The 26864-nt window shown below is 49.2% G+C and overlaps 2 protein-coding genes across 2 annotated transcripts in view; one reads left to right on the forward strand and one right to left on the reverse strand.

Moving 5' to 3' along the window:
- Positions 1–887: 887 nt before the first annotated feature.
- On the forward strand, positions 888–12423 carry CLEC17A (C-type lectin domain containing 17A; the record flags this gene model as incomplete). Its single annotated transcript, XM_080715395.1, has 10 exons — positions 888–960; positions 2428–2460; positions 2541–2591; positions 3208–3246; positions 4113–4253; positions 4321–4383; positions 5867–5962; positions 6092–6243; positions 11423–11532; positions 12291–12423. The coding sequence occupies 10 exons, from the start codon at positions 888–890 to the stop codon at positions 12421–12423; spliced, it is 891 nt and encodes a 296-aa protein (XP_080571521.1).
- A 2424-nt stretch (positions 12424–14847) lies between these two features.
- ADGRE3 (adhesion G protein-coupled receptor E3) overlaps positions 14848–26864 on the reverse strand; it is a gene marked incomplete at its 5' end in the record, with an annotated part of 32797 nt that continues 20780 nt past the window's right edge. The window contains 8 exons of the mRNA XM_080715396.1: positions 14848–14944; positions 16258–16365; positions 18014–18182; positions 18323–18414; positions 19139–19205; positions 20061–20296; positions 22947–23144; positions 23974–24141. Coding sequence (XP_080571522.1) covers positions 14936–14944; positions 16258–16365; positions 18014–18182; positions 18323–18414; positions 19139–19205; positions 20061–20296; positions 22947–23144; positions 23974–24141 — 1047 coding nt within the window. The 3' untranslated portion in view covers positions 14848–14935. The remainder of the gene's footprint in view (positions 14945–16257; positions 16366–18013; positions 18183–18322; positions 18415–19138; positions 19206–20060; positions 20297–22946; positions 23145–23973; positions 24142–26864) is intronic.

Consider the following 26864-nt stretch of genomic DNA (forward strand, 5'->3'; position numbering starts at 1 on the left):
GGGGGGATAGTCCAGAAAGCCCCACCCCCAGTACCATAAAAAGACTCTTAGATTGAAAATTATATTTTCTTAAGCTTTTGCTTTTTTTTTTTTTTGGTATTGGGGATTGAACCCGGGGCATTCTACCTCGGAGATACACCCCCTGTCCCTTTTTATTTTGAAATAGGGTCTTGCTAAGTTGCTGAGACTGCCCTTGAACCTGCGATCCTCCTGTTTTGGCTTCTCAAGTACTGGGATTAAAGGTGTGCGCCACCATGCCTGGTCCAACAGGCAAGCTACACCCCAGCCCTATTTATTTTATTTTTTATTTTTAAAACAGGTCTCACTGAGTTGCAAAGGGCCTAAGTAGCTGAGGTTGTCCACGAACCCTCGATCCTCCGGTCTCAGCTTCCCAAATGCTGGGATTATGAGCGTGTGTCACCTTTGCAACTCATTGAGACTGTTTCAAAATAAAGAATAAAAAATAGGGCTGGGGGTATAGCTCGGAGGTCGAATGCCCCTGGGCTCCATCCCCAGACCCACAAAAAAAAAAAAAAAAAAAAAAAAAAGAAAAGAAAAGAAAGAAAGAAAAAAAAGGAGTTCAGAGAAAGCCAGATATGGGCGGGGGGTTCGGGGGGCTTCTCACCAACGGATTTGCATGCATGTGACTTTTTAAGAAAAAGGGAACCAAGAGAGCCCCAGACACCTGAGTACAAAGAAGAAGTGCTTGAGCTGCGCCATGCACAGCTTGTATACCAACATGGCGCACCCCTGCCCGCCAGGTGCAGCCCCAAGGGCGGGCTGGGGCTACACACTGTCCCCGGGGGCCGCTGGGCCAGAGGTCAGGGCTGGCGGGCTGGAGAACAGAATGTGCCCGGCCCTGACTTTCCTTTTCTCTGGAAGGTTTTATGGAGGAGGAGGCTGAGGATGAAGATTATGAGAACTCTACGCCGCCCTACAAGGATCTTCCTCCCAAGCCGGGTGAGCCCGCGAGGGAACGCTGGGGTCTGTGCCCTGCTCGTGAGGGTCCCTGAGTCTGACTGAGAGAGGCAGATCTTTCCCTCTTCCTTCTGTCGTCGTCGTCGTCATCGTCGTCGTCGTCGTCCTCCTCCTCCTCCTCCTCCTCCTCCTTTTTTATTTGGTGATACTGGGGATTCAATCTGGGTCCTTTTATCTCTGAGCTACATCCCCAGCCATTTTTTTTTGGTGTGTGTGTGTGTGTGTGTGTGTGTGTGTGTGTGGTGCTGGGAATGAAACCCAGGGCCATTCTACCTCTGAGCTATACCCCAGCCCTATTTTTATTCTTTATTTTGAACCAGGGTCTTCACTGAGTTGTAAAGAGCCTCACTAAGTAGCTGAGCCTGTTCATGAACTACGATCCTCCTGTCTCAGCCTCCCAAATGCTGGGATTACAGGGTCTTAGTTGATCCTGGTAGCTTATGTCTATAATCTCAGTACTTGGGAGGCTGAGATAGGAGGATCACAGGTTTGTAGCAAGCCTTAGCAATTTAGGGAGGCCCTCCACAGCTTAGTGAGGCCCTGGTTCAAAGATTCAGAGATAGAATGCCCCTGGATTCAATTTCTAGTACCACAAAACAAGAAAGAAAGAAAGAAAGAAAGAAAGAAAGAAAGAAAGGAAGAAAGAAAGAAAGAAAGAGGGTCTCGCTAAGTTGCTGAGGCTGGCCTTAATACCTGTGATCCTCCCGTCTCAGCTTCCCAAGTACTGGGATTGCAGGCATGAACCTGTCTTGGGGGAGTGAGATCTGGGCTCAGCCTTGATTGACAGGAGGGATGGAGGGATTGGAGAAGTCCACAGGGGGTGGAGGGTTCTACCTACGATGGCAGGGAGGTCAGACAGAGGGACAGTGGAGGGGTTCTTTTGGGACGAGCAGGACTTAGGAGGATGGGCTCAGGGAAGGGTGGGTGGGAGCCCAGACCTCAAGGTGTGAGGGCTCACCTCTGAGAAACTCCGAGCAGCTTGCTGGCCTCTCAGTGCCCTTGCATTTGTGCCCGAGGCTTCCGATTTATTTTGTTTTGGTGCTGGGGATGGCACCCAAGGACATTCTACCTCTGAGCTATACCTCCAGCCCTTTTAATTCTTTTTTTTATTTTTTATTTTTTTGCAGCAGTGGGGATGAAACCCAGGGGCATTTTACCTCCGTGCTACAATACCAGCCCTATTATTTTTATTCTTTATTTTTGAAACAGGGTCTCACTGAGTTGCAAAGGGCCTCACTAAGTAATCGCTGAGGTTGTCCGCGCACCGCGATCCTCCTGTCTCAGCCTCCCAAATGCTGGGATTGCAAGCGAGCGCCGCTACGCCCGGCTCAGGGACTGTCAATTTTAAAACTGAGGAAGTTCCAGGCGATTGAAGCTGTCCGGTCACTGTACCTTCACCCTGTCCCGCCCGCCCCATACCTGCCCTGACCCCTGGCTTTCCTTCTTCAGGTTGGATGGCTCCACCAAGACCTCCGAGAGCAGGTGAGCCGGGCCTGGGGCTCCGGAAGACCGGCGCGGGGCTTGCCCTGCCCTGGCCTGAGCACGCACTCCTCTTCCTTCAGGAAAGAAAGCACAGGACCCTCCGCTTCCTTGTGAGCCTCTGAAGATGCCAGGTGAGGCCGTGGCTGGGCTCTTCCGGCGCACCTGCCCGATCCTGCCCCAGTGACCGTGTGTTTCTGATCCTCCCAGCTCTGGGCCTCCCCCCTGTCACCTGCACATCGGGTCAACTGGGTGAGTCGCGGGGAGACCCTTGAAGAAGCCTGAAGCCGAGCCTGGTGGCGCACGCCTGACAACCCAGTGCCTGGGAGGCTGAGACAGGAGAATCTCAGGTTTGAGGCCAGCCTCAGCACCTTGGTAAGACCCTGTTTCAAAGCAAAACACTTTTAAAAGGCTGAGGGTGTAGCTTAGAGGTAGAACAGGGCTGGACTCAGTCCCCAGCACTAAAAGCAACAACAGCGAGCCTGAGAGGAACATCTCACGTTTCCTTCCAATTCCCCGTTCTGCCAGGAGGCCTTGCTCTTGGAAGGGGCAGCCTATCAGCGACAGAACTTTTTTTGTGTGTGTGTGATACAGGAGATTGAACCCTGGGGCATTTTACCTTCAAGATGTACCCACAGCACTTTTAAATTTTTTTCTGAAACAGGATCTTGCTAAGCTGCTGAGGCCGGCCTTCAACCTGCGATGTTCATCAGTAACTTCTGAACAAACCTCTCGCCTCCTCTCTCCCAGATGCGGCTCTTCCTCCTCTGTCCCAGCCGTCCCTGACTGGTAAGTCTCCATCCTCCCTCCCTATCGCGTTTCCCCTTTCACTGCGACCAGACCAGTGTGTTTGATTCAGAGCAAGAGCCCAGGGGAGAGGCCCGGGCCAGAGACTTCTCCTTTTAGAAGCTCTTCCTTCCTGAGCGTGGGCTGCGCCCCAGGGACCTGGGTGTCTCCTGGGAGCGCTACAGACTTTTTTCCTACCTGCATAAGATATGAGAAAGGTCCTAGGTCCTCTGAGCAGCAGTGCTCAGGCGCATGGTGTGGTGGTGCACGCCTGCAAGCCCAGCGCTTGGGAGGCTTGCAGGTTTGAGGCCAGCCTTAGCCATTTAGTGAGACCCCTGGTGACCTTGCGAGACCCTGTTTCAAGACAAAAAGTAATAGAAAGGGCTGGGAACAGAGCTCAGAGGTAGAACGTCCCTGGGTTCAATCTCCATTACCAAAAAGAAAGGAAGGAAGGAAGGGAGAAAGGAAGAAAGAAAGAAAGAAAGAAAGAATATGAAATCTGGGTGTGGTGGCACATGGCTAGAATCCTAGTACTTTGGAGGCTGAAACAGGAGGTTCAAGGTCAGCCTCAGCAATGGAGCAGTGCTGTGTTTCAAACAAACAAACAAAAATGACCTGGGATATAGCTCAGAGGTAGAATGCCCCTGGGTTAAATCCTCAATTCTAAAAAAAAAAAACCCAACAACAACAACAACACCCTCCAAAACAACAATCAAAACCGGGGACACACACGTTGCTTAGCACACAGCGAATGCTCCACACCTGTGCTGTGGCTTCCTGGGAGCGCAGACCTCTGTCCCTGTGCCCTGGAGGAAGGTGGGGGTCCTTCCTCATCCTTGGAAGCACGGGTGTCGCTCCTCTGTCCCCAGCCAGTCCAGGGCCCCCGCCCAGTGCCAAGCCCCGGGGTCCTGGGTGTCACCAGGTGGAGGGGCTCCCGGCGCTCCTGTGTCTGCTGGCGGCGGCCTCTCTGCTCCTGAGCTGCGTGGGCACCGCCGTGACGCTGGTGAAGTGTGAGTGGGGCCGCAGGGCGGCGGGCTGGGGCCGGCGGGGCCCGGCTCAGTGGGCTCTTCCTCACAGACCGGCAGGTGGTGGCGGAGCTGCAGGTGCTGACCTCCCAGCAGGCGGCGTGGCGGGCCAACGGTGAGCGCTTCGTCCCCTCCCCTGTGCCCAAGGCTGGCGCGCCACACCTCTGCCAGGCGCTGGCCGCCCTGGGGAGGATGGTGACACGCCCCTGGACTGTGAGTGTCATGTGGGTGGGGTCCTCAAACGTGGCCACCCAGTCGGGCGTGGCGGCTCATGGTTATCATCCCTGTACTTGGGAGGCTGAGTCCGGAGGATGGAAGGTTCATGGCCAGTCTCAGCAACTTAGTGAGACCCTGTTTCAAAATAAAAAGGAATAAAGCCGGGCGTAGTGGCGCACGCTTGTAATCCCAGCCCTTGGGAGCCTGAGACAGGAGGATCGCGCAGGTTCGAAGCCAGCCTCAGCTACTGAGTGAGGCTCTCAGCAACTTAGTGAGACCCTGTTTCCAAATAAAATATAAAATGGGTCTGGGTGTATAGCCCGGAGGTAGAAAGCCTCTGGGTTCTACTCCCAGTACCACCAAAATAAATAAATAAATAAATAAATAAATAAATAGGAAAAAAAAAAGGGTTGGGATGTAACTTGGTGGTAGAATGCCCCTGAGTTCAATCCCCAGTATCCCCCAAATGTGACCACCCAAAGTCCTTGGGAGGCTGAGACAGAAGCCCTAAGCAACTCGTGAGACTGTTTCAAACAAACAAACAAACAAACAAACAAACAAACAACAAAGCTGGGTATAGCTCAGAGTCAGAATGTCTCTGTGTTCATTCCTAGTATTATTCCCCCTAAAAATGTGGCCGCCCAAAGTAGGCTGTGCTATAACTCTAAAATGCACAGCGATTTCAAAGGCTCGTTCAGAGAAAATAATGTAACATAGCTCACTAATAATTTTTATTTTTTGTACTAGGGATTGAAGCCAAGGGCGTTATACACAGAGCCTTTTTTTTTTTGTAGGTCTGGGGATGGAACCCGGGGTCATTTGACCTCTGAGCTACACCCCCAGCCCTATGTTTTATTCTTTATTTTGTAACAGGGTCTCACAAATAAAAATAATAAAAAAATAGGGCAGAGGGTGTAGCTCGGAGGTCAAATGCCCCTGGGTTCCATCCCCAGACCTGAAAAAAAAAAAAAGAATAAATAAAAAAAATAAAATAAAATAAACAGGATCTTGTTAAGTTTTTCAGGGTCTCACTAAATTGCTGAGGCTGGCCTCAAACCTGTTATCCTCCCGTCTTAGCCTCTCAAGCACAGGGATTACAAGCGTGTGCCACCATGCCCGGCTCGCTCATAATTTTAAAATATTGATTCTTGCACTGAGATGATTGTATTGTGGATTTATAGAGACACATGCAAAATACCATTACACCATCTCCACGTATCCCAAGTCAGAGAGCGACTTCTCCTCTGCCTTCTCTTGGACCCGGGACTGAGAAGCGTGGGTCTGGACTGGCACGACCCACTCCACCGAGGCCGCGGCGCACCGCGCTGGCCTCTGCGTGGACAGGTGTGGCCGGGCATCTGACGGCCCCTCTCTCCTCACAGTGACTGGCATGGCAGGGCTGGCCGGCCTAAGGAAGGACATTGACCTTGTGAGAGCTGATACCAACCAGTCCCTGTTGGAACTTCGGGGTTTAGTAGGTGAGGGGACGGGAGTGCTGGTGGCGCTGCTACGAGGCGCCTTCTGAGTCGAGTGGTACACGGGCTGTGCACACTGCGTACACGTGTCTGACTCCGGAGCCCCCTGACAGCCTCCTGTCTTGTCTACAGAGTGTCCCAAGCTCACCTGCCCGGAAGGCTGGCTTCCTTTTGATGGCAAGTGTTACTACTTCTCCCTAAGCACCAAGTCCTGGGACGAAGCCCGGAGGTTCTGCCAGGAGAATTACTCGCACCTGGTCATCATCGATAGCTCTGCTGAGCATGTGAGTTCTGTGGGGACCGCGCCCCGCTCCGGGGTGCACCTCCTCTCCCTTCTGGACAAAAGTGGAAGGGCTAAAACTGGAGTGACAGGCTCTGCCTGCAACAGCGCCCTGCGGAGGCGAAGAAGACAGCTTTCGTTTAGGTTTCAATCTTGATTGTGTTTATTTTTGTAGCTGTGCTTTTATCTCCATTGTGGAAACATAATAATGATTATTTTTAATTTTGGCCCTGGGGATGGAACCCAGGGGGCATTCTACCTCTGAGCCACACTCCAAGCCCTATTTCACCTTTTATTTGGAAACAGTCTCACTAAGTGGCTGAGGCTGGCTTCGAACTCGTGGTTCTCCTGTTTTAGCCTCCCAAATGCTAGGATGACAGGTGTGCACTGCCACACTGGCCAATAATGACTATTTCTTAGGTAAGTGCTTTACTTTTGTCTTTTGGTACTGAGAACTGAACCCATGAGAATTCTACCTCTGAGCTACACCTCCAGCCCTATTTTTAAAATTAATTAATTAATTAATTATTTTTGTAGTACGAGGGGTGGAACCCAGGGGCTTCTCTACCTCTGGGCTATACTCCCAGTCCTATTGTATATTTTATTTGAAAACAGGGTCTCACTAAGTTGCTAAGAGTCTCACTAAGTAGCTGAGGCTGGCTTCGAACCTATGCGATCCTCCTGTCTCAGCCTCCCAAGCGCAGGGATTACAAGTGTGCGCCACCATGCCCGGCTCTTATTATTTTGGAAACAGGGTCTCACTAAGTTGCAGAGGGACACACTAAGTAGCTGAGGCTGGCTGTGAACCTGCGATCCTCCTGTCTCAGCCTCCCAAATATTGGGGTTACACCTGGCTTAAGTAAAGTAAAACTATATTTTCTACCTTCCATTTTATTTCATCTTATTTATTTATTTTGGTGGTACTGGGGATGGAACCCTTCTACCTCCGGACTACACTCCCAGACCTACTTTATATTTTATTTGGAAACAGGGTCTCTTAAGCCAGAGAGGCTGGCTTCAAACCTGAGCAATCCTCCTGTCTCAGCCTCCCAAGCGCTGGCATCACAAGCGTGCCCACCATGCCCGGCTCTACCTCCCATCTTATGTGCATGATCATATGTAATCCTCCCAAGTGAGAAATTAGTGTATCAGTCAAGAGAGGTTGACATGTTGCAGTAACAAAGAGCCCCCGTACTTCAACAGTGAAAGTAAATGAGGCCAGTCATACAAAGCTGGGTGATGTCCATGCGCCCACCTTAGAGGGAGCAGGCAGTCTCCTCTCATCTGTGCCCATCTGGGAGAACCGGGACATTTTATTTATTTATTTTCAAGTTTGGGCACCAAATTTATTTATTTATTTATTTATTTATTTATTTATTTATTTATTTTTTATTGGTGCACTGTATTCATACATCATAATGGGATAAAAAAACAAACTTTTGTAGACATACATGCACACATCACCCAATTAGCCCCTACCCAATTCCCACCCCGTTCCCTCCCCATCCCTCCTTCCCATGCTTGGCTTAGTCGTTGACATCTAGTATTATAGCAATTTATCCAAAATTAACAATGATAATCTCACATAAGTTTCATTTGTCTGATACCAAGCTTTTGATGACTTAAAGATAACATTTCAATATTTCTTTTTGCTTTCTTTCTTACCAGAGAATATTTTTTTCTTTTTTTTCTCTAGGTGAAACTATCATATGTTTTTTTATTTATTTTTCAGAAAAAAATCTATCCTAATATGAAATATGGACTCTAGATACCCAAAACGATATCGAAAAAGAACAAAGCTAGAAGATATATATTTTCTGATTTCAAACCATATAAAGCTACAATAATTGAAACAGTGTAGTACTGTTCCAGAGGCAGATATATAAACCATTGGAGTTAAATAAAAGCCTAGAGTTAAATTCTTCCATATATTGTCAAGTTATTTTTGACAAGGTTTCCACAAACATTTGGTGGAGGAAATGATAATCTTTTAACTAAATATTGTTGAAAAATAATAATTACATGAAAAAGAATAAAACTGGACCCTTACCTAATCCCATATACAAATATTAACTCAAAATAGATAAAAGACCTAAATATAAATCTTAAGACTATAAACTTTTAGGAGAAAATCTGGGTCATAAAACCTCACAACATTGAAATTGGAAGTGATTTCTTGGATATGATTTCAATGGCACAGGCAACAAAAGGGTCAATAAACTCCCTAAAAAATAAAAAAAAATTGTATATCCAAAGACAATGTAAACAGAGTTAAAAGTTACTGATAGACTGGGATAAAATATTTCCAAATGCTATATCTGAAGGTATATTAGTATTCCAACTAGAAATCCTAAAAATTAGCAACAATAAAAGCAAACAATACAATGTAGAGATAGGTAAAAGACTTACATAAATAATGAATCTCCACAGATAACCAATCTTAGTTGTCTGTTGGATGGAAAATCTTGTTTCTCTGGTTCTGGTGTGTGTTACCTATTTCTTCTTAGTAGTTAATCTCTTTGAGTATTTTCTCTAGTGCTGGTTTTGAAGACATAAATTCCTTCAGTTTCTGTTTGTCGTGGAAGCTTCTTATTTCCCCATCTAATTTGATAGAAAGTTTTTCTGGGTAGGAAATTTTTGGCTGGAAGTTGTTTTCTTTCAGAGTTTGGAATATGTTACTCCAAGCCCTTCTGGCTCTCATGACTTGGTTTGGGAAGTCTGGAGTGATTCTAATTGGTTTGCCTCTGAATGTCACTTGGCCCTTTGTTTTTGTTGCCTTTAAGATTCTCTGCTTGGCTTCCACATTGGTCATTTTGACAATTATGTGGCGTGGGGATCCTCTTCTCTGATCCTCTCTAACGGGAGTTCTATAAGTTTCCTGGACCTGTGTATCAACCTCTTGCTCTATGTTTGGAAAATTTTCTGCTATTATTTCCTTGAAGAGATTGTTGATCCCTTTGGTTTCACCTTCTTTTCTCTCCTCTATTCCAATTATTCTTAGGTTAGCTCTCTTAAAATGGGCCCATATTTCTTCAATGTCAGATTCCTGCTGTCGGATTTTTTTTTCTAAATTAGAAACTATGCGTTCATTTTTTGAATGATCATCTTCTAGGAGCGAGATTCTATTCTCCATGTGGTCTAATCGGTTGTTTGTACTTTGAATTGAAGCCTTTACTTCATTAATTGCATCCTTTATCTCTTTTTGGCTCTCTCTGAATTCTTTTGAAACACCTCTATTATTCCTACAGTTATTTTCCTGATTTGATCTTCTAGAAATCTCTGAATTTTTGTTTTATCGGGTTCTGATGTTGTGGGGTTGTGGGCATTCATTGCTCCATTGTTATTCCTCTTTCCCAGGATTTCGGAAGTTTGTGCCTTCTCTGGGTTCTTCCCTTGGATCACTATGACTTCACTTAAGGTGCTCTGGATCTCGAGTCTGTGGTATCTCAGATCCCACTACTCCTTTATGGGTTGTATCACAGAGACTCAGACCCAGGGAGTCAATTGAGGCTGCTTTAGACCATGGGGGGGTGCCAGATTGGGCCTTCTCCTATGGTGTGATATCTCTGCCACCACCACTCCCCCACTGGGTCAAGTCCCTGGGAGTCAGTACTGGGATTTCTCCTCTAGGGGCCGCAATTTGACTTACTGTTGATGAGTGCGCCGATGTAGCTGTAGTGGACTTGGTGAATTCGCTGCTGTTGCCGCTGTTGGCAATATGGTGCCACTACCATGCCCTCGGCTGTGAGGCTGGCGTATTTCTTCTCTGGTTTTGATCTCTGCTCTGAGTCCCTGCAGGGTGTGCTGAGCCCAGCCACTGGGAGCTTTAGATGCTCCCTGGACCGAGAAATCTGCCGAATCCCGCCCGGCTGCTCCGCAGCGGCTCACCTCGGCTCGCTGTCTGCCGCTCCTCTCTGGAGCTTGGTAGGCTGTTGAGTGTGTTGGTCTGGTGCTGTTTGGTGAACTCACCGCTGCCGCCAGCAGTAAGGCGCTGCTGCCGCGTTCTCGGGTGTGAGGCTGGCGTATCTCCTCTCTGGTTTCTGAACTCCGTTATGAGTTCCTTTCCTCTCCGGAGCCTGGTGCTGCAAGGCCAAATGGCGCCCGCTGCTTCACGCCGCGGCTCCGGCTGCAGCACTGCGGTCTGATTTCTGGTGTCTCGTTTTTCCAGCCCTCTTTTTCTCTGTCCTTTAAAATTACATTTTTTGTTTCTCTGCTGATGGTGTTTTCTGGCTATGAAAGGCGCTGATTTTGTGGTAATAGAGATTGGTTGTTAGCGGGGCTCGTAAGCCCTGTTTTGCTCCGTCGCCATCTTCCCGGAAGTCTTCTATTCTTTATTTTTATTTATTTATTTTGTCACGCTGGGGATGGACCCAGGGCATTCTCCCTCCAACCTGGTTTTATTTTTTATTTGGAAACAGGATCTCACAAGTTGCTGAGAGCCTCGCTAAGTGCCAAGGCTGGCTTCAGACCTTGGATGGTTTACTGGGGTGACAGGCGTGCGCCACCACGCCTGCCTTAGTCCATCGGTATTTTTCTTCCCCATTTCCTGGGGCTCATGGGGCTGAATCTCAGGGCTCCCACCCCATCTACATGTTCAACACTTCTTCCTTCCTTTCAAAACTTCCTTTCTGGTTGGGCGCGGTGTCCCACACTTGTATCCTCAGTACTTGGGAGGCTGAGACAGGAGGATCGCAGGTTCTTGGCTAGCCTCGGCAACTTAGTGAGGCTGTCATTAACTTAGTGAGACCTGTTTCCAAGTAATAAAATAAAAGGGCCTGGGGTATAGCTCGGAGGAAGAAGGCCCCTGAGTTCAATCCCAAGTACCACAAAAACGAAGCAAAAAACAAAAACAAAACCAAGCAAAACCCCAGAAAACTTCCGTTCTGTAATCCCAGTACTTGGAAGGCTGAGATAGGAGGATCCCAGGTTTGAGGCTAGCCTGGGCAATTTAGTGAGACCCTGCTTCAAAAGAAAAAATAAAAGGGTTGGGGGTGTGGCTCAGTAGAATGTACCTGGGTTCAATCTCCAGTACCAAAATAAATAAATAAAAAAAGGACAAGTTGCAGGATTGTTCCTACTTCACACATTAAAGTGGGAGGGTCTGCGTACCTCGGGGACTCGGAGGGCTGTGGGAGCAGGGGAAGGGTGGGGGGCTGACGGCTGAGTGGACATGGTTCTTGCAGAATTTCGTGGCCAAGGCTCACGGCTCTCCACGGGTGTACTGGCTGGGGCTGCATGATAAGGACCAGGAAGGGGACTGGAGGTGGCTGGACGGGTCCCCCATCACACTGAGGCAAGTGTCCCCGGCTGCTGGGCTGTTTTCGTTGTGGGTTCTGGCCATTGGAGAGGAGATGGTGATGGGGTGTTTGATTGGGGTGGGGGGGTAGGAACTGATTCATTTTTAAAATGTAGAAAATATTTTTTGCTGGTGTGGTGGCATATGTCTGTAATATTAGAACTTGGGAGGCTGAGACAGGAGGATCCCGGGTTCCAGGCCAGCTTCGCCAACTTAGTGAGACCCTGTTTTGCACATAAAAATAAAATAGGGCTGGGGGTGTAGCTCAGAGGCAGAGTGCCCCTGGGCTCAATCCAGTGCTAAACACACACACATAAAAAAGTTAGAAAACAAACCATAAATAAAAAATAAAATAGAAAGCCGGGCGTGGTGGTGCACGCTTGTAATCCCAGCATTTGGGAGGCTGAGACAGGAGGATAGCAGTTCTCGGCCAGCCTCAGTTACTTTGTGAGGTCCTTTGCAACTCAGTGAGACCCTGTTTCAAAAAAAAAAAAGAAAGAAAGAAAGAAAAAAATAGGGCTGGGGTGTAGCAGGAAGGCAGAACGCTCCTGGGTTCAATTGCTAGTAACACACACACACACACACACACACACACACACACACACACACACACAAAAAAAAAAAAAAAAAAAAAAAAGGCTGGGGTGTAGTTTGGAGAACGGCCCTGGGGTTCAGTCCCAGTAACCCCTCCTCCAAAATAAAAAAGTCGGGGCGCTCTCTTTGCTTACCCCTGTCTCTGCTGCTCCCTCCACCAGCTTCTGGGCCCCCCAGGAACCCAACAACGCCTACGAAGAGGACTGTGCCAGTATGAACCAGGGTGGCACCTGGAACGACCTCTCTTGTGCCAAAACCACGTACTGGATTTGTGAGCGGCGATGCTCGTGTTGAGCCGCGCAGCTCCCTCCGCGAGCCGAGCGCGTCCCGGGGCGCAGGTCGGGCTGTGCTGCGGAGGCCCAGCACGCTGCCGTTTCTGGGGTGCAGGGGACGTTCACCACATTCCCACTCATGGTCTCTTTTGCGGCTTTTCATTTTGGGTCCTGGGGATTAAGCCCAGGGGCGTTCCACCTCTGAGTTATACCCCCAGCTCTATTGCATTTTTATGTGGAAACGCCTAAGTTGCTGAGGCTGGCCTGGAGCCTGCGATCCTCCTGTCTCAGCCTCCCAAGTACTGGGATTTCAGGCAGACCTTGGGCCGCGCTGCCTGGGGCTGGGTCCTGGGGCTCTGGGTGACTCTCCCTGGGGTGGGAGCCCCTTCCCGTGTGGTCCCCCGCCTGCAGAGGGTGGGTGTCGCGGTCTAAGCCCTTTCCCCTGGGGGCTGTGGGTCCAAGAGGTTGTTTATCTGGGGCTGGGGAAGTTCCCATGCTCAGGAGAGGAAACTTGGGTTTTCTCCCATGTCTGTGTTCAGAAATAAAGGAGCAGGTGGCTGTGGTCACATCTCTGAGTCAGGCCAGGGACCCGGGGTGGATCTGGCCATAACCGCTCTCCCTCCTCTGGCCCTGAGTGGGGCCGGCCTCCTCCTCCTGCCTCCTGGGGACAGGCTCTGGGAAGCGGCTGAGGCCCAGAGTCTAGACCTCACACTTTCTCAGTGTTGCAGTAAAGACCTTTGGTGATGGAATAATTCATTTCGTGTCTGTGTGCGCTTTCTTGGGACATTAACTCACTTTGAAATTTAAATTAATTTTAAATTAAAATTAATTTAATTTTATATCACTGAGGATTGAGCCCAGGGATGTTCTATACCTCCCAGCCCTTTTTATTTTGAAAAAGGGTTTCACTAAGTTGCCTAGGCTATCCTCGAGCCTGAGATCCTCCTCTCAGCCTCCCAAGTAAGTACTCGGATTACAGGCGCGTGGCACTGTGCCTCGATTTCTTGGGCTTCTTTTCTTTTCTTTTCTTTTTGTACCTAGAGCGTTTTCCAAGCTACACTCCCAGCTCTATTTCAGTTTTTGCTTTTTTTCTTTTGTGGTACTGGGGATGGAACCCAGGAGCATTCTACCTCTGAGCTACACCCCCCAGCCCTATTTTTTATTCTCTATTTTTGAAACAGGGTCTTACTGAATTGCAGAAGGCCTCACTAGGTAACTGAGGCTGTCTTTGAACCTGCAATCCTCCTGTCTCAGCCTTCCAAGTACTGGGATTACAAGCGTGCGCCACCACGCCCGGCTCCCCCCCCCCCTTCTTGAAGCCAAGTCTCACTAAGTTGTTGAGGCTGGCCTTGAACCTGTAACCCTCCTGCCTCAGTCTCCCAAGTACTGGGATGACAGGCATGTACCACAGCTGGCTGAATCCTTCGAGTTTGCAGATAACTATGGTGAGGAAGAGGAAGAGGAAGCTCTGGGGAGAGGGGCGGTTGGGGCCGGGCACCTGGACTTCCTCTTCCCTCTAGGCTTGCCCCCCAGGTCATCACTTACGGGAACCGCTCCGTGCGGTCCCCCGCCTGCAGAGGGTGGGTGTCGCGGTCTGAGCCCTTTCCCCTGGGGGCTGTGGGTCCAAGAGGTTGTTTATCTGGGGCTGGGGAAGTTCCCATGCTCAGGAGAGGAAACTTGGGTTTCCTCCCATGTCTGTGTACAGAAATAAAGGAGCAGGTGGCTGTGGTCACATCTCTGTCAGGCCAGGGACCCGGGATGGATCTGGCCATAACCGCTCTCCCTCCTGCGTCTAATTGACGATGGAGAGGTCGCCCGCTTTTAGGCTTTTATTTTGTATTTTGAAACAGAGTCTCACTAGGTTGCTAAGGGTCTTGCTAAGTTGCTGAGGCTGGCCTCAAACCTGACATCCTCCTGTCTCAGCCTCCCAAGCACTGGGATTCTAGGTCTGCGCCACCAGGCCTGGGCTAGTTGTCATTATTACTGTGTTGGGGTCAGAAGTTAGACCGCAGTGGGTTGAACATGAAGTGGGGGAGGAAGCGGAGCCAGAGGAGTGTAAACAATTTTTTCCCCTAGGATTTGCAAAAAGGTCAAATAAGTATTTGTGAAAATAAAGACTGGGGCATCTGGGGACGAGCACCGGCTGAAGCCATCTTGTGTTTGTTTTTGGTGCTGGGGATTGATTCCAGGGAAGTTCTACCTCTGAGCTATACCCTATACACAAAATTTTTTAATTTTTGAAATTAGTTACAGAGGCTGGCCTTGAACCTGCGATCCTCCTGTCTCAGCCTCCCAAGTACTGGGATGACAGGTGTGTACCATTGTGTCTGGCTGGCTGAACCTGTCCTGACAAAGAAAAGCCCAACGCAACACACATTTATTGTAAGCGGATCACTGCTTAACACAGGAACCTCAGGAAGTCAGTACTTCCTCTCGGAAGCTGACAGGCGGGGCGATTTCGGCCTCCTCTGCATGACGCCGGCAGGACCCAGGGCTGAGTCCCACGCGGAGGCCGATGTGCCTTCTTAATATCTTCACTTGTTCTGAAAAACACCACCCAAAATATTTTCAGATTAATAGTGGATAGAGGATAGAACAGTCAAAATCAGTGTGTGTGAGCCGGGCGCGGTGCCCGGTACTTGGGAGGCTGGGACAGGAGCCATGAGCCTGCGATCCTCCTGTCTCGGCCTCCCAGGTACTGGGAGTACACGTGTGTGCGGCTGGCCCCCTTTTCCTTTCCTTTTCCCTTCCCTCCCTTCCATACCGGGGATTAGACTCACAGGTGTCTACCTTTAAGCTACACTCCCAGCTCCTTTTTATGTTTTATTTTGAAGCAGGGTCTTGCTAAGTTGCCAGAGGTCTCACTGAATTGCTGAGGCTGGCTTTGAACCTGCAGTGCTCTTGTCTCAGCCTCCTGGCTACTGGGATGGCAAGTGTACGCCATCACGCCAGGCAAAAACAACACATTCAGAGGCATTTTGGCGCGGATGTTGGGTGCGCACAGGACAGTGTGAGGTCAGACAGGAGAGCAGCATGATATAGAGTGGGAGCCCATTGCACTCGTCCAGAGACCCGGCCTCTGAGAAGTGTCTTCTATCCTTTCTTCAAAAAGGCAAATAAGGGGCAGCTATGGAGAGAAGTCTCCTGTAAATGCCGGTCACAGTTTGAATCTTAAATGCTTCCCAAGCCAGGCACAGTGCCACACTCTTGTAATCCTAGCACTTGAGAGGCTGAGAAAAGAGGATTACAGTTTTGAGGCCAGCTTCAGCAATTTAGTGAGGCCTGCAGCAACTTAGTGAGACTGTGTTTCACAAAATAAAAGAGGCTGAGGGTGTAACTCAGAGGTAAAACGCCCCTGGGTTTAATCCCTAGCACCAAAACAACTCAAAAGAAGGAGAAGACGAAGAAAAAGAAAGAGGAGGAAAAGAAGAAGGCGGCGGAGGAAGAAAAAGAAAAAACGTCTCATGTATTTTGGGGAGGTGGTGAGACCTTTAGGAGGCGGGGCCTCGTGGGAGGAAGTGAGGTCACGGGGCGTGTCCTAGCAGGGGATTGTGGGACCCCAACCCTTCCTCTCTTTCTGTGCTTCCCCCGCTGCTACAATGAAAGCAACGTTGCTCCACCAGTGCCCTCTGCCAGGATGTGAGACTCAACACAGACCCAAAGTGACAGGGCCGAGTGAGTAAACCTTTTCCTCCTTATAAGTTGCTTGTCTCAGGCATTTTGTCACAGCCACGGAAAGCTGACCCAGTTCTCTTCCTCATCCTCTCCAGCAAAGGAGGCTGCGAAGACGGTGAGGGGAAGTTTGGGATGTCGATGGGGTGGTGGTGAGACATTAGAATAAACACAGTTTTCTCACCTCACTGGGTTTTGAGTCAGAGCCAGTCTTGCTGGAAAGGGTATGCATCTCAGTCTCAGATTTTATTTTTGCGATGTCCCTAAACCACTTCTGGTACTGTTTTCGGACCTGCGACATCAAAGGGAATACCACAGTGGGTCTTGCTCACACTGGTAAAGTGGATTAAAAATTAATGAGTCAGGAAGAGAAAAGAATTTTTATTTTTGGTGGTACTGGGGGTGGAGGCTTTCTACCTCTGGGCTATACTCCCAGACCTTTTTTTTTTAATATTTTATTTGGAAACAGGGTCTCACTAAGTTGCTGAGAGCCTCACTAAGTAGCTGAGGCTGGCTTCGAACCCGTGCGATCCTCCTGTCTCAGCCTCCCAAGCGCGGGGATTACAAGCGTGCGCCACCACGCCCGACATGAGAAAAGAAATTTATTTTACAAAATGTGGCATATCCATACAGTGGAATACTACATAGCCTTTAAAAGAAAGGGAATTCTGCCACATGCTACCACGTGAAAACCTTGAACACATTATGCCAAGAGAAATTAAGCCAGACATGAAAGGACAAATATTTTATGACAGAAAGGAGAATGGAAAGCTGGGCGTGGTGGCGCACGCTTGTCATCCCAGCATTTGGGAGGCCGAGACAGGAGGATCACCGTTCGCGGACAGCCTCAGCTACTTAGTGAGGCCCTCTGCAACTGAGACCCTGTTTCAAAAATAAAGACTAAAAAATAGGGCCGAGGGTGTAGCTCGGAGGTTGAATGCCCTGGATTCCATCCCTAGTCCCACAAAAAAGAAAGAAAGGAAGGGAGGAAGGAAGGAAGGAAGGAGAATGGTGGCCACCAGGGCTTGGCAGGTGGGACTGGAAGTTGTTTAATAGTTACAGAGTTTCAGTTTCATATGACAGAGTTCTGAAGATAGATGCCAATGGCTGCATAATATTTTGAATATAATGACCCGGAAATGCACACTTAGAAATTATTAAAGTGGGGCCGGGCGTGGTGGCGTACGCTTGTCATCCCCGCGCTTGGGAGGCGGAGACAGGAGGATCGCGCGGGTTCGAAGCCAGCCGCACTGGTTTAAGAGACCCTGTTTCCAAATAAAAATATAAAATAGGTCTGGGAGTGTAGCCCGGAGGTAGAAGGGTTCCCTCCCCAGTACCACCAAAAAAAAAAAAAAAAAAAAAAAGAAATTATCAAAGTGGAAAATCGATGTGCTGGTTACGCTGGTTGACGAGTTCACGTGGAGCGGTGGTGGCTTGTGGTACTGATCGCCACTGTTCACTCACGGTCGGGGTTCATGCATGCGAACCGCGATCCTCCTGTCTCAGCCTCCCAAGCGCGGGGATTGCAGGCGTGCGCCACCACGCCCGGCCTATAGTATTTTTAAGGTAGAGAAAATATAAGGTGTGTTCACACACTGATTACAAACTCATATGAAAATCTGGAGACACAGACTTCAATTCCTATTAAACTCTGTGCCCCCGCATTTTTCTTAAGCTGAAAACAACAACAACAACAACAACAACAACAACAACAAGGTGTCCTCATCGGACCTGGTGGCACAAGCCTGTGATCTCGGTATTTGGGAGGCCGAGACAGGAAGATTTCAGGTCTGAGGCCAACTCCAGCAACTTAGCGAGGCCTGTTTCAAAATAAAAAATAAAATGGGTTGAGGATAGAGTTCAGAGGAAGAATGTTCAATCCTTAGAAAAAAGAAAGGAAGGAAGGAAGGGAGGGAGGAAGAAAGGGGGTTGATGTTTACCTGCTCGCTGAGGAGACAGTGGACCAGGAAGAGGAAGACACCCTGAAGGCTGTTGACGATGGTGAAGAGGTAAGCCACCGCCTGCCGGGCCGCGCCCACCTGGAGGAGACCCAGGCCCCAGGTGCAGCCCAGGACGAAGAGCTGGGCCGCCGCCTTGAGGGTCAGCATCCTGGGGGGCGGAGATGGCCAGGGCAGGGGGCTGATGAGGGCGCTGCCCCTGGAGCGCAGCCGTTACGCTGAGGGCTGGCACCCACCCTGTGTGATCTTCTCTGCGTGACCTCGGGCAAGTTTCTGCCTGTCCCACCTTACCTCGTGTTCCGGATGGTGGACACCTCACTGTTGAGGGAAGCAAGTTTCCTTTTCAAAATCCAAAGGACCAAGAGAAGAAACACCAAATTCACCTGCAGGAACCCAAAGACCAGTACGTGGCGCACGTTAACAGAACTCGTAAGAGCCGGGCGTGACGGCTCACGGCTGAGGCTGCGACAGGAGGATCGCGGGGTCACGGCCAGCCCAGCAGCTTAGTGAGGACCCAAGGAACCTAGTGAGACTCCATTTCAAAATAAAAAATGAAGAAGGATGGGGGTGTAGCTCATTCTCCGCCACCAAAAAAAGAAAAAGGAAAAGAAAAGAAAAAAGAAAAAAAAAAGGACAGAAAAATAAGAAAGAAAGCATAAAGGCTGGGATGTAGCTCAGTGCAGCGCCCTTGCTGAGCATGCGTGAGGGCCTGGGCTCGATCCCCAGCGCCACACACACAATCATGCGTGGCGCCCACTGCGCCTTGTATGCAAGTCTTACCCGCCCGCACACAGATGGGAATGAGGGCAGGTGGAACGTCCAGCCACAGACGGGGGAGATGCAAACCCTCGAATCGGCTGGGCCCCCTTCTTCCTCTTCTTCTCGTGGTACTAGGGTTCAACCCAAGGGATTTTCTACCTCCCGGTTACACCTCCAGCCCTTTTTATTTTTCATTTTGAAACGAGGTCTTGCTAACTTGCGGAGGCTGGCCTTGAACCCGTGATCGGCCTGGGATGACAGGCCGGCGCCATCACGCCTGGCTGGACACAGCACCTCCGGTGGCCCCTGTCGGGTCAGGAACGCCGGAGGCCCACACTCCATACTCACAGTGACGATGGTGCACACGGGGCCCAGGAAGCCCCAGATGAATCCCTGGTCCAGCTGGAGCCAGCAGCTGAGAATGGGGAAAAGAGACAGACAGGCAGACGGACAGACAGACAGACGGAGGTGAGAGGACGCGCGAGGCCTGGGCAGGAAGTGAGGTCTTTCTTACCAGAGCGCGTCCTCCCCTCACCCCCAAGAAAGCCCAGCACTCACTGCCGGGGACCAGAGTTGCCTTCAGCATGGTATTATTGCTTTGTTTGCAGTCTTGGGTATTGAACTGGGGGCTTTGAACCTCCGAGCGACACTGCCAGCCCTTTTTATTCTTGGTGTGGTGCAGGAATGGAATCCACAGGGCGTTCTACCTCTGAGCTCTACCCCATTCCTATTTTATTCTTTTTTTTTGAACCAGTGTCCTGCTAAATTGCAGAGGGCCTCGCTAAATTGCCGAGGCTGGCCTTGAACCTGCCATCCTCCAGTCTCAGCCTCCAATGCACTGGTATGACGTGTACACCACCGCACCTGGCTGCGGTAAGCGTTTTATGAGCAGGCCCTGTTGAGTTTTCACAGGATCGCAAGGTGGGGGCAATGGGAATGAATGTAATCCTCCTTTCACAGAGGCCCCCCGATTATGAGATAAAGTTGGGGGTTAGTCGCAAAGCTCTCTCCTTCTAGAACCTCTGTTGTCTTAGTGAGGTTCTCAGCAACTTAGACCCTGTTTCAAAATAAAAAGTAAAAAGGGCTGAGGGTGTAACTGGGAGGTAGAGCACCCCTGAGTCCAGCCTCTAGCACCACACACATGCACACATACACACATGCGCAAACACACACACACACACACACACACACACACACACACACACACACACAAAACTTCTAAAGAGCTTCCTCTGGAGGCTGCTGCTGTCCGGACGTGAGAGGAGCTCACCGGGCCGGACTTCCATAAAGGTGAGGCCTGCAGGCGGCAGAGACAGCCACGATGACGGCCGGGGCCCCGTAGCCCAGCGGGAACAGGAGCTTCCAGGTGAACCAGCCCCTGCGGGAGTAGCTGAGCACCTCGAGGTTCCGCGCGGTGAGGAAGAGGTGTAGCCCCTCCAGCAGCATCCAGCAGAAGGCGGCCAGGTAGAGGTAGTGCAGCGCGCCCGCGGTCACCGCGCACAGCACCTGTGGAGACGGCTCCCCTGCATCCAGAGCACCAGAGCCAGCCCCAGGGCACTGAAGGTACCGGGCAGAGCCAGGCGCCGCGGCCCACACCTGCCATCCCAGGACCCGGGAGGCTGAGAGCTGCGATCCTCCCCGGCCATGAACCAGGAGGACCGCAGGCTCAAGGTCAGCTTCAGCAATTTAGTGAGACCCCCTGCAACCTAGCAAGACCTGTTTTTTTTTTTGTTTTGTTTTGTTTTTTTGGGTTTTTTTTTTTTTTTTTTTTGGTGGTACTGGAGGTGGAACCCAGAGGCTTTCTACCTCTATAGTTTATTTGGAAACAGGGTCTCACTAAGATGCTGAGAGCCTCACAAGGTAGCTGAGGCTGGCTTTGACCTGAGCGATCTTCTTGTCCTTTCAAGCGTGGGGATTACAAGCCTCCGCCATCATGCTCGGCTGACCCTGTTGCAAAATAAAAAGTAAGCCGGGCGTGGTGGCGCACGCTTGTCATCCCCGCGCTTGGGAGGCGGAGACAGGAGGATCGGGCAGGTTTGAAGCCAGCTGTGCTGGTTTAAGAGACCCTGTTTCCAAATAAAAAAATATAAAATAGGTCTGGGAGTGTAGCCCGTGGGAGTGTATCCCGGAGGTAGAAGGGCTTCCAGGAACCCCAGTACCACAAAAAAAAAAAAAAAAAAAAAAAAAAGAACTGAGGCAGAACACCTGAGCTCACTGCCCAATACCAAAATAACAAAAACAAAAACAAAATAAAACAAATATTAGGCCAGTGCAGGCAACCTTGGTAACAACTCTGTCACCCGCCTTAGGACCCGAAGGCGGCCGACTATGTCTCCAAAATGAGAGACTTTGCAAGAAGTCCGCAGGACTCACTCCAACCCAGACTGTGGGCCGGTGGCCCAGTGCTTCTGCTAACCACTGTTCTCTCTATTTTTGTTGATAGAATTTACACACTTCTTAAGGGCACTCTAAATATACTTTCGCAACTTTTAAGAATACAGTACATTGTAAACTGGGCATGAGGCACATGCTTGTAATCCCAGTATTTGGGAGGCTGAGACAGGAGGTAGAATGTCCCTGGGTTCCATCCCCGGTACCACAAAAGTAAATGAATGAATGAATGAGTGAATGAATGAAGAAAGAAAGAAAGGAAGAAAGAAAGAAAGAAAGAAAGAAAGAAAGAAAGAAGCCAGGCGTGGTGGTGCACGCTTGTAATCCCAGTACTTGGGAGGCTGAGACCAGAGGATCCCAATTCAGGGACAGCCTCAGCTACTTAGGCCCTCTGCAACTTAGACCCTGTTTCAAAAATAAAGAATAAAGGCTGGGTGTGGTGGTTCATTCTTGTAATCCCAGCATTCGGGAGGCTGAGACAGGAGGCTCGCGGTTTGTGGACAGCCTCAGCTACTTAGTGAGGCCCTTTGCAACTCAGTGAGACCATGTTTCAAAATAATAAAAAATATGGCTAGGAGTGTAGCTCGGAGGAATGACCCTGGATTCCATCCCCAGTACCGCAAAAAGAAACAAAAAACTAAAAAAGGCTAAAAAATAGGGCTGGGGGTATAGCTCTGTGGTATAATATCCCTGGGTTCCATCCCCAGTACTGCAGATAAATAAATAAATAAATAAATAAATAAATAAACATAAATAAGAAGGAAAGAAAGAAAGAAAGAAAGAAAGAAAGAAAGAAAGAAAGAAAGATAGATCGGGCTGGGGGTATAGCTCGGTGGTAGAATGCCCCTAGGTTCAATTCCCCACGCGTGCGCGCGCACACACACACACACACACAGCATAACATACATTGTTCTTAGCTCAGTAACCATGCTGTACCATGGATCTCTTGAACTTACCCCTTCTTGTTTTTTTTTTTTTTTTTTTTTTGTTTTTTGTTTTTTGCAGTATTGGGGATGGAACCCAGGAGCATTCTACCTTCAAGCTACACCCCTAGCCCTATTTTTTATTCTTTATTTTGAAACAGGGTCACACTGAGTCGCAAAGAGCCTCACTAAGTAGCTGAGGCTGTCCGCGAACCGCGATCCTCCTGTCTCAGCCTCCCGAATGCTGGGGTTACAAGCGTGCGCCTCCACGCCCACTCTTCCTGTCTTAATGAAAGTTTATATCCTTTGAAGAAGGCAATTTAACAACAGCAGTTAACAATCTTGCTTTTCTTCTCTTTATTTTTTCATACTAGGGATTGAACCCAGGGTTATTCTACTTTTAAGCTACACCTCAGCCCTTTTTATTCTTTTTCTTATTTTTAATTTTGAAACAAGGTCAGGCAGAGTCGTTGAGGCTGCGATCCTTCTGTCTTGGCCTCCCCTTTTGGGATGACGGGCATGCGCCACCACAACATTACCTTTTCATTTCATTTTTTAATTTAGTTTTTGGTGGTACTGGGAGTGGAAACCAGGGGCTCTTCTTTGAGAATTATTCCTTCCCTGGTGTCGCCCACATACACACATGTTAATAACCCCGTCCTTCTCCTGTTGCTCTGTCCTTTGTGACTGGAGTCCCGGCTAAAATCTCAGAAGAGTGAGGGACAACTGTGTTTCTCTCCCCTCAGACCCACGGCCATCTTATTAAGGAATCTGACCAGCCCGGCTCCATGAGCCTCGCATCTCTTGGGGCATACAGGGCTTCTTTGAGACACCATCAGTACCTGGGGTTGTGTGCGGTCGATGGCCGTGAGGAAGAGGAGGTGGGCCAGGAAGAGGCAGAGCGCGAGCTGCAGGTGCAGTGAGGTGCTGGTGTTCTGGATGGTTCTGCAGAGGAGGAAGGTGGCGGCCGCCAGGGCGAGGCACAGCAGAGAGAGGCCCAGCCCCACGCAGGTGATGACGTGCAGCGCGGGGTCCCGCTCCTGCGCCCAGGGAGTCACGGTCATGCTCCCTGCGCTGGGGTTCTGGTCTCCCTCAGATGCAGGCAGGAAATCCAGGGACAGAGGGCGGGTGTGTCCCAGACATCTCTTTTCATTTTTACTGATGTATATTTAATATACGAAATGGCACATAGTTGATGTAGAGATTTTGTGTGTGGTACTGGGGATCGAACCCAAGAATATCCCACCTTGGAGCTACACCCCGGCTCTTTTTATTTTTTGTTTTGAAACAGGGCCTCAATAGGTTGCTGAAAGCCTTTCTTTGTTGCTGAGGCTGTCCTTGAACCTGTGATCCTCCTGTCTCAGCCTCCGGAGTACTGGGCTGATAGGTGTGCACCGCCACACACCTCACCTTTCATTTATTTATTTATTTATTTATTTATTTATTTATTTATTTATTTATTTATTGGTGGTACTGGGAGTAGAACCCAGGGGCTCTTCCACCTCCAGGCTATACTCCCAGACCTAAAAAAAAAAAGAAAGGAAAAAAGTAGGATGGAGGTGTATCTTGGAGATAGAATGCCCTTGGCTTCAATCCTCAGCAATAAAAATAATATATAAGAGCCTGGCGTGGTGGTGCACGCTTGTAATCCTCGCATTTGGGAGGCTGAGACCGGAGGGGGTCACGGTTTGCGAACAGACTCGGCTACTTAGGCCCTCCACAACTTAGTAAGACCCTGTTTCAAAATAAATAATAAAAATTAGGGCATACTCTGCCACTGATTAAGGGGCTCGAGCATCCCCGGCTCTTGGCACCTGAGGGGTCCTGAGGGACCGTGGCACAGGGGAGGGATGGAATGGCGCCTCGTACCTGCGCGGTGAAGGCCACAAGGACCGCAAAGCTGGACAGGTGGGCGGAGCGGCACACGGTGTGACTCTGGTTAACGCCTATCAGGAAACAGCCGTCCCTGGACCAGTGGCCTCCTTTCTCTGTGACCCTCCAGTAGACACAGAAGACCCCTGTGTGGCTGGGACGCATCTGGAAGCAGAAGGAGCTCGCTGTCTTCCTCCTCAGGAGGGACAAAGGCATGTGGGTGCCAAGCCACTCAGGTGAGTTCTAGTTCAAAAGTAATTTAAAATGGATACCTAATAGTTGTCCCTGTTTATGGAGTACACTGTGCTTGTTTGTGGAACCAGAGACTGAACTCAGGGCACTAGTCCACTGAGCTACTCTGGTGGCCTTTTAAATTTGTTATTTGAAAACAGGGTCTCACTAAGTTGCTGAGGCTGGCCTCGAACTTGTGATCCTCCTGCCCTCGCCTCCTGAGTAGCTGGGAAGATGGGCATGTACCACTGTGCACAGCACACGGTGCTTCTGTAACACATCAGGTAATGATGAGATTAGAGCAGTTAGTAGACCCATTACCTGAATATGTGTCATTGTTTATGGTGAGAACATCAACACCATCTCCTCTAGTTTTCTTGAAATATAGAATGTATTATTGTTAATATAGAATATGTTGCCATATTTTGTAACAGAACACCAGAATTATTCCTTTTATGTACTGGAAGTTTGCAGCCATCAATCAACCTTTCCATCTCTTCTTCCCCTCCCTACCCAGTTTCTAATAGCTACTATTTTGCTCTCAATTTACTTTATTTTTCACCTTCAAGCTATACCCAAGCCCTCTTTTTATTCTTTATTTTGAAACAGGGTCTCACTAAGTTTCTGAAAGCCTCACAAGTTGCTGAGGCTGGCTGCAAACCTGCAATTCTCCTATCTCAGCCTCCCAAGTGTGGGGATTACAAGAGTGCACCACCATGCTTTGGTTTCAATTTCCCTTTTTAAAATATGCTTTTGGGGCGGACTTCTGGGAAGATGGCGACGGAGAAAAGCGGGGCTTACAAGCCCCGCTAACAACCAATCTCTATTACCACAAAATCAGTGCCTTTCATAGCCAGAAAACACCATCAGCAGAGAAACAAAAAATGTAATAACAAGGGACAGAGAAAAAGAGGGCTGGAAAAACGAGACACCAGAAAGAAACCAGACCGCAGTGCTGCAGCCGGAGCCACTGCGTGGAGCGGCGGGCACCATTTTCCCTTGCAGCACCAGGCCCCAGAGAGGAGGGGGACTCAGAACGGAGCTCAGAGCCAGAGAGGAGATACACCAGCCTCAAGGCCAAGGATGCAGCAGCAGCACCTTACTGCCAGCGGCAGTGGCGAGCTCACCAGACGGCACAAGACCAATGCATTCAACAACCCACCAGGCTCCAGAGAGGAGCAGTGGACAGCGAGCCGAGGTGAGCCGCTGCGGAGCAGCCGGGAGGAATTCGGCAGATTTCTCAGTGCAGGGAGCATCTAAAGCTCCCAGAGGCTGGGCTCATCACACCCTGCAGGGACTCAGAGTGGAGCTCAAAAACAGAGAAGAAATACGCCAGCCTCACGGCTGAGTGCGTGGCAGCAGCGCCATATGCCACCGGTGGCAGCTGCAGCGAATTCACCGAGTCCACTACAGCTCCATCTGTGCACTCAACAACAGTGAGTCAAATTGTGGCCCCTAGAGGAGAAATCCCAGTACTGTACTCCAAGGGACTTGACCCAGTGGGGGAGTGGCGGTGGCAGAGATATCACACCATAGGAGAACGCCCAACCTGGCACCCCCCATGGTCTAAAGCAGCCTTGATTGACTCCCTAGGTCTGAGACTCTGCCATACAACCCAGTAAAGGAGTAGTGGAGTCTGAGATACTACTGACTCGAGACCCAGAACACCTTAAGTGAAGTCATAGTGACCCAAGGGAAGAACCCAGAGAAGGCACAAACTTCCAAAATCACGGGAAAGAGGAATAACAATGGAGCAATGAATGCTCACAACCCCACAACATCAGAACCCGATAAAACAGAAATCCAGAGATTTCTAGAAGATCAAATCAGGAAAATAACTGTAGAAATAATAGAGGTGTTTCGAAAGAATTCAGAGAGAGCCAAAAAGAGATAAAGGATGCAATTAATGAAGTAAAGGCCTCAATTCAAAGTACAAACAACCAATTAGACCACATGGAGAATAGAATCTCGCTCTTAGAAGATGATCATTCAAAAAAGGAATGCATAGTTTCTAATTTAGAAAAAAAAATCCGACAGCAGGAATCTGACATTGAAGAAATATGGGCCCATTTTAAGAGAGCTAACCTAAGAATAATTGGAATAGAAGAGGGAAAAGAAGGTGAAACCAAAGGGATCAGCAATCTCTTTAAGGGAGTAATAGCAGAAAATTTTCCAAACATAGAGCAAGAGGTCGATACACAGGTCCAGGAAACTTATAGAACTCCTTTTAGACAGGATCGGAGAAGAGGATCCCCACGCCACATAATTGTCAAAATGACCAATGTGGAAGCCAAGCAGAGAATCTTAAAGACAACAAAAACAAAGGGCCAAGTGACATTCAGAGGCAAACCAATTAGAATCACTCCAGATTTCCCAAACCAAGTCATGAGAGCCAGAAGGGCTTGGAGTAACATTCCAAACTCTGAAAGAAAACAACTTCCAGCCAAAAATTTCCTACCCAGCAAAACTTTCTATCAAATTAGATGGAGAAATAAGAAGCTTCTATGACAAACAGAAACTGAAGGAATTTGTGTCTTCAAAGTCAGCGCTAGAGAAAATACTCAAAGAGATCAACTATAAAGAAGAAATAGGTAACACACACCAGAACCAGAGAAACAAGATTTTCCATCCAACAGACAACTAAGATTGGTTATCTG

Source organism: Muscardinus avellanarius (assembly GCF_963383645.1).
Source record: "Muscardinus avellanarius genome assembly, chromosome: 18".
Classification (NCBI taxonomy): domain Eukaryota; kingdom Metazoa; phylum Chordata; class Mammalia; order Rodentia; family Gliridae; genus Muscardinus; species Muscardinus avellanarius.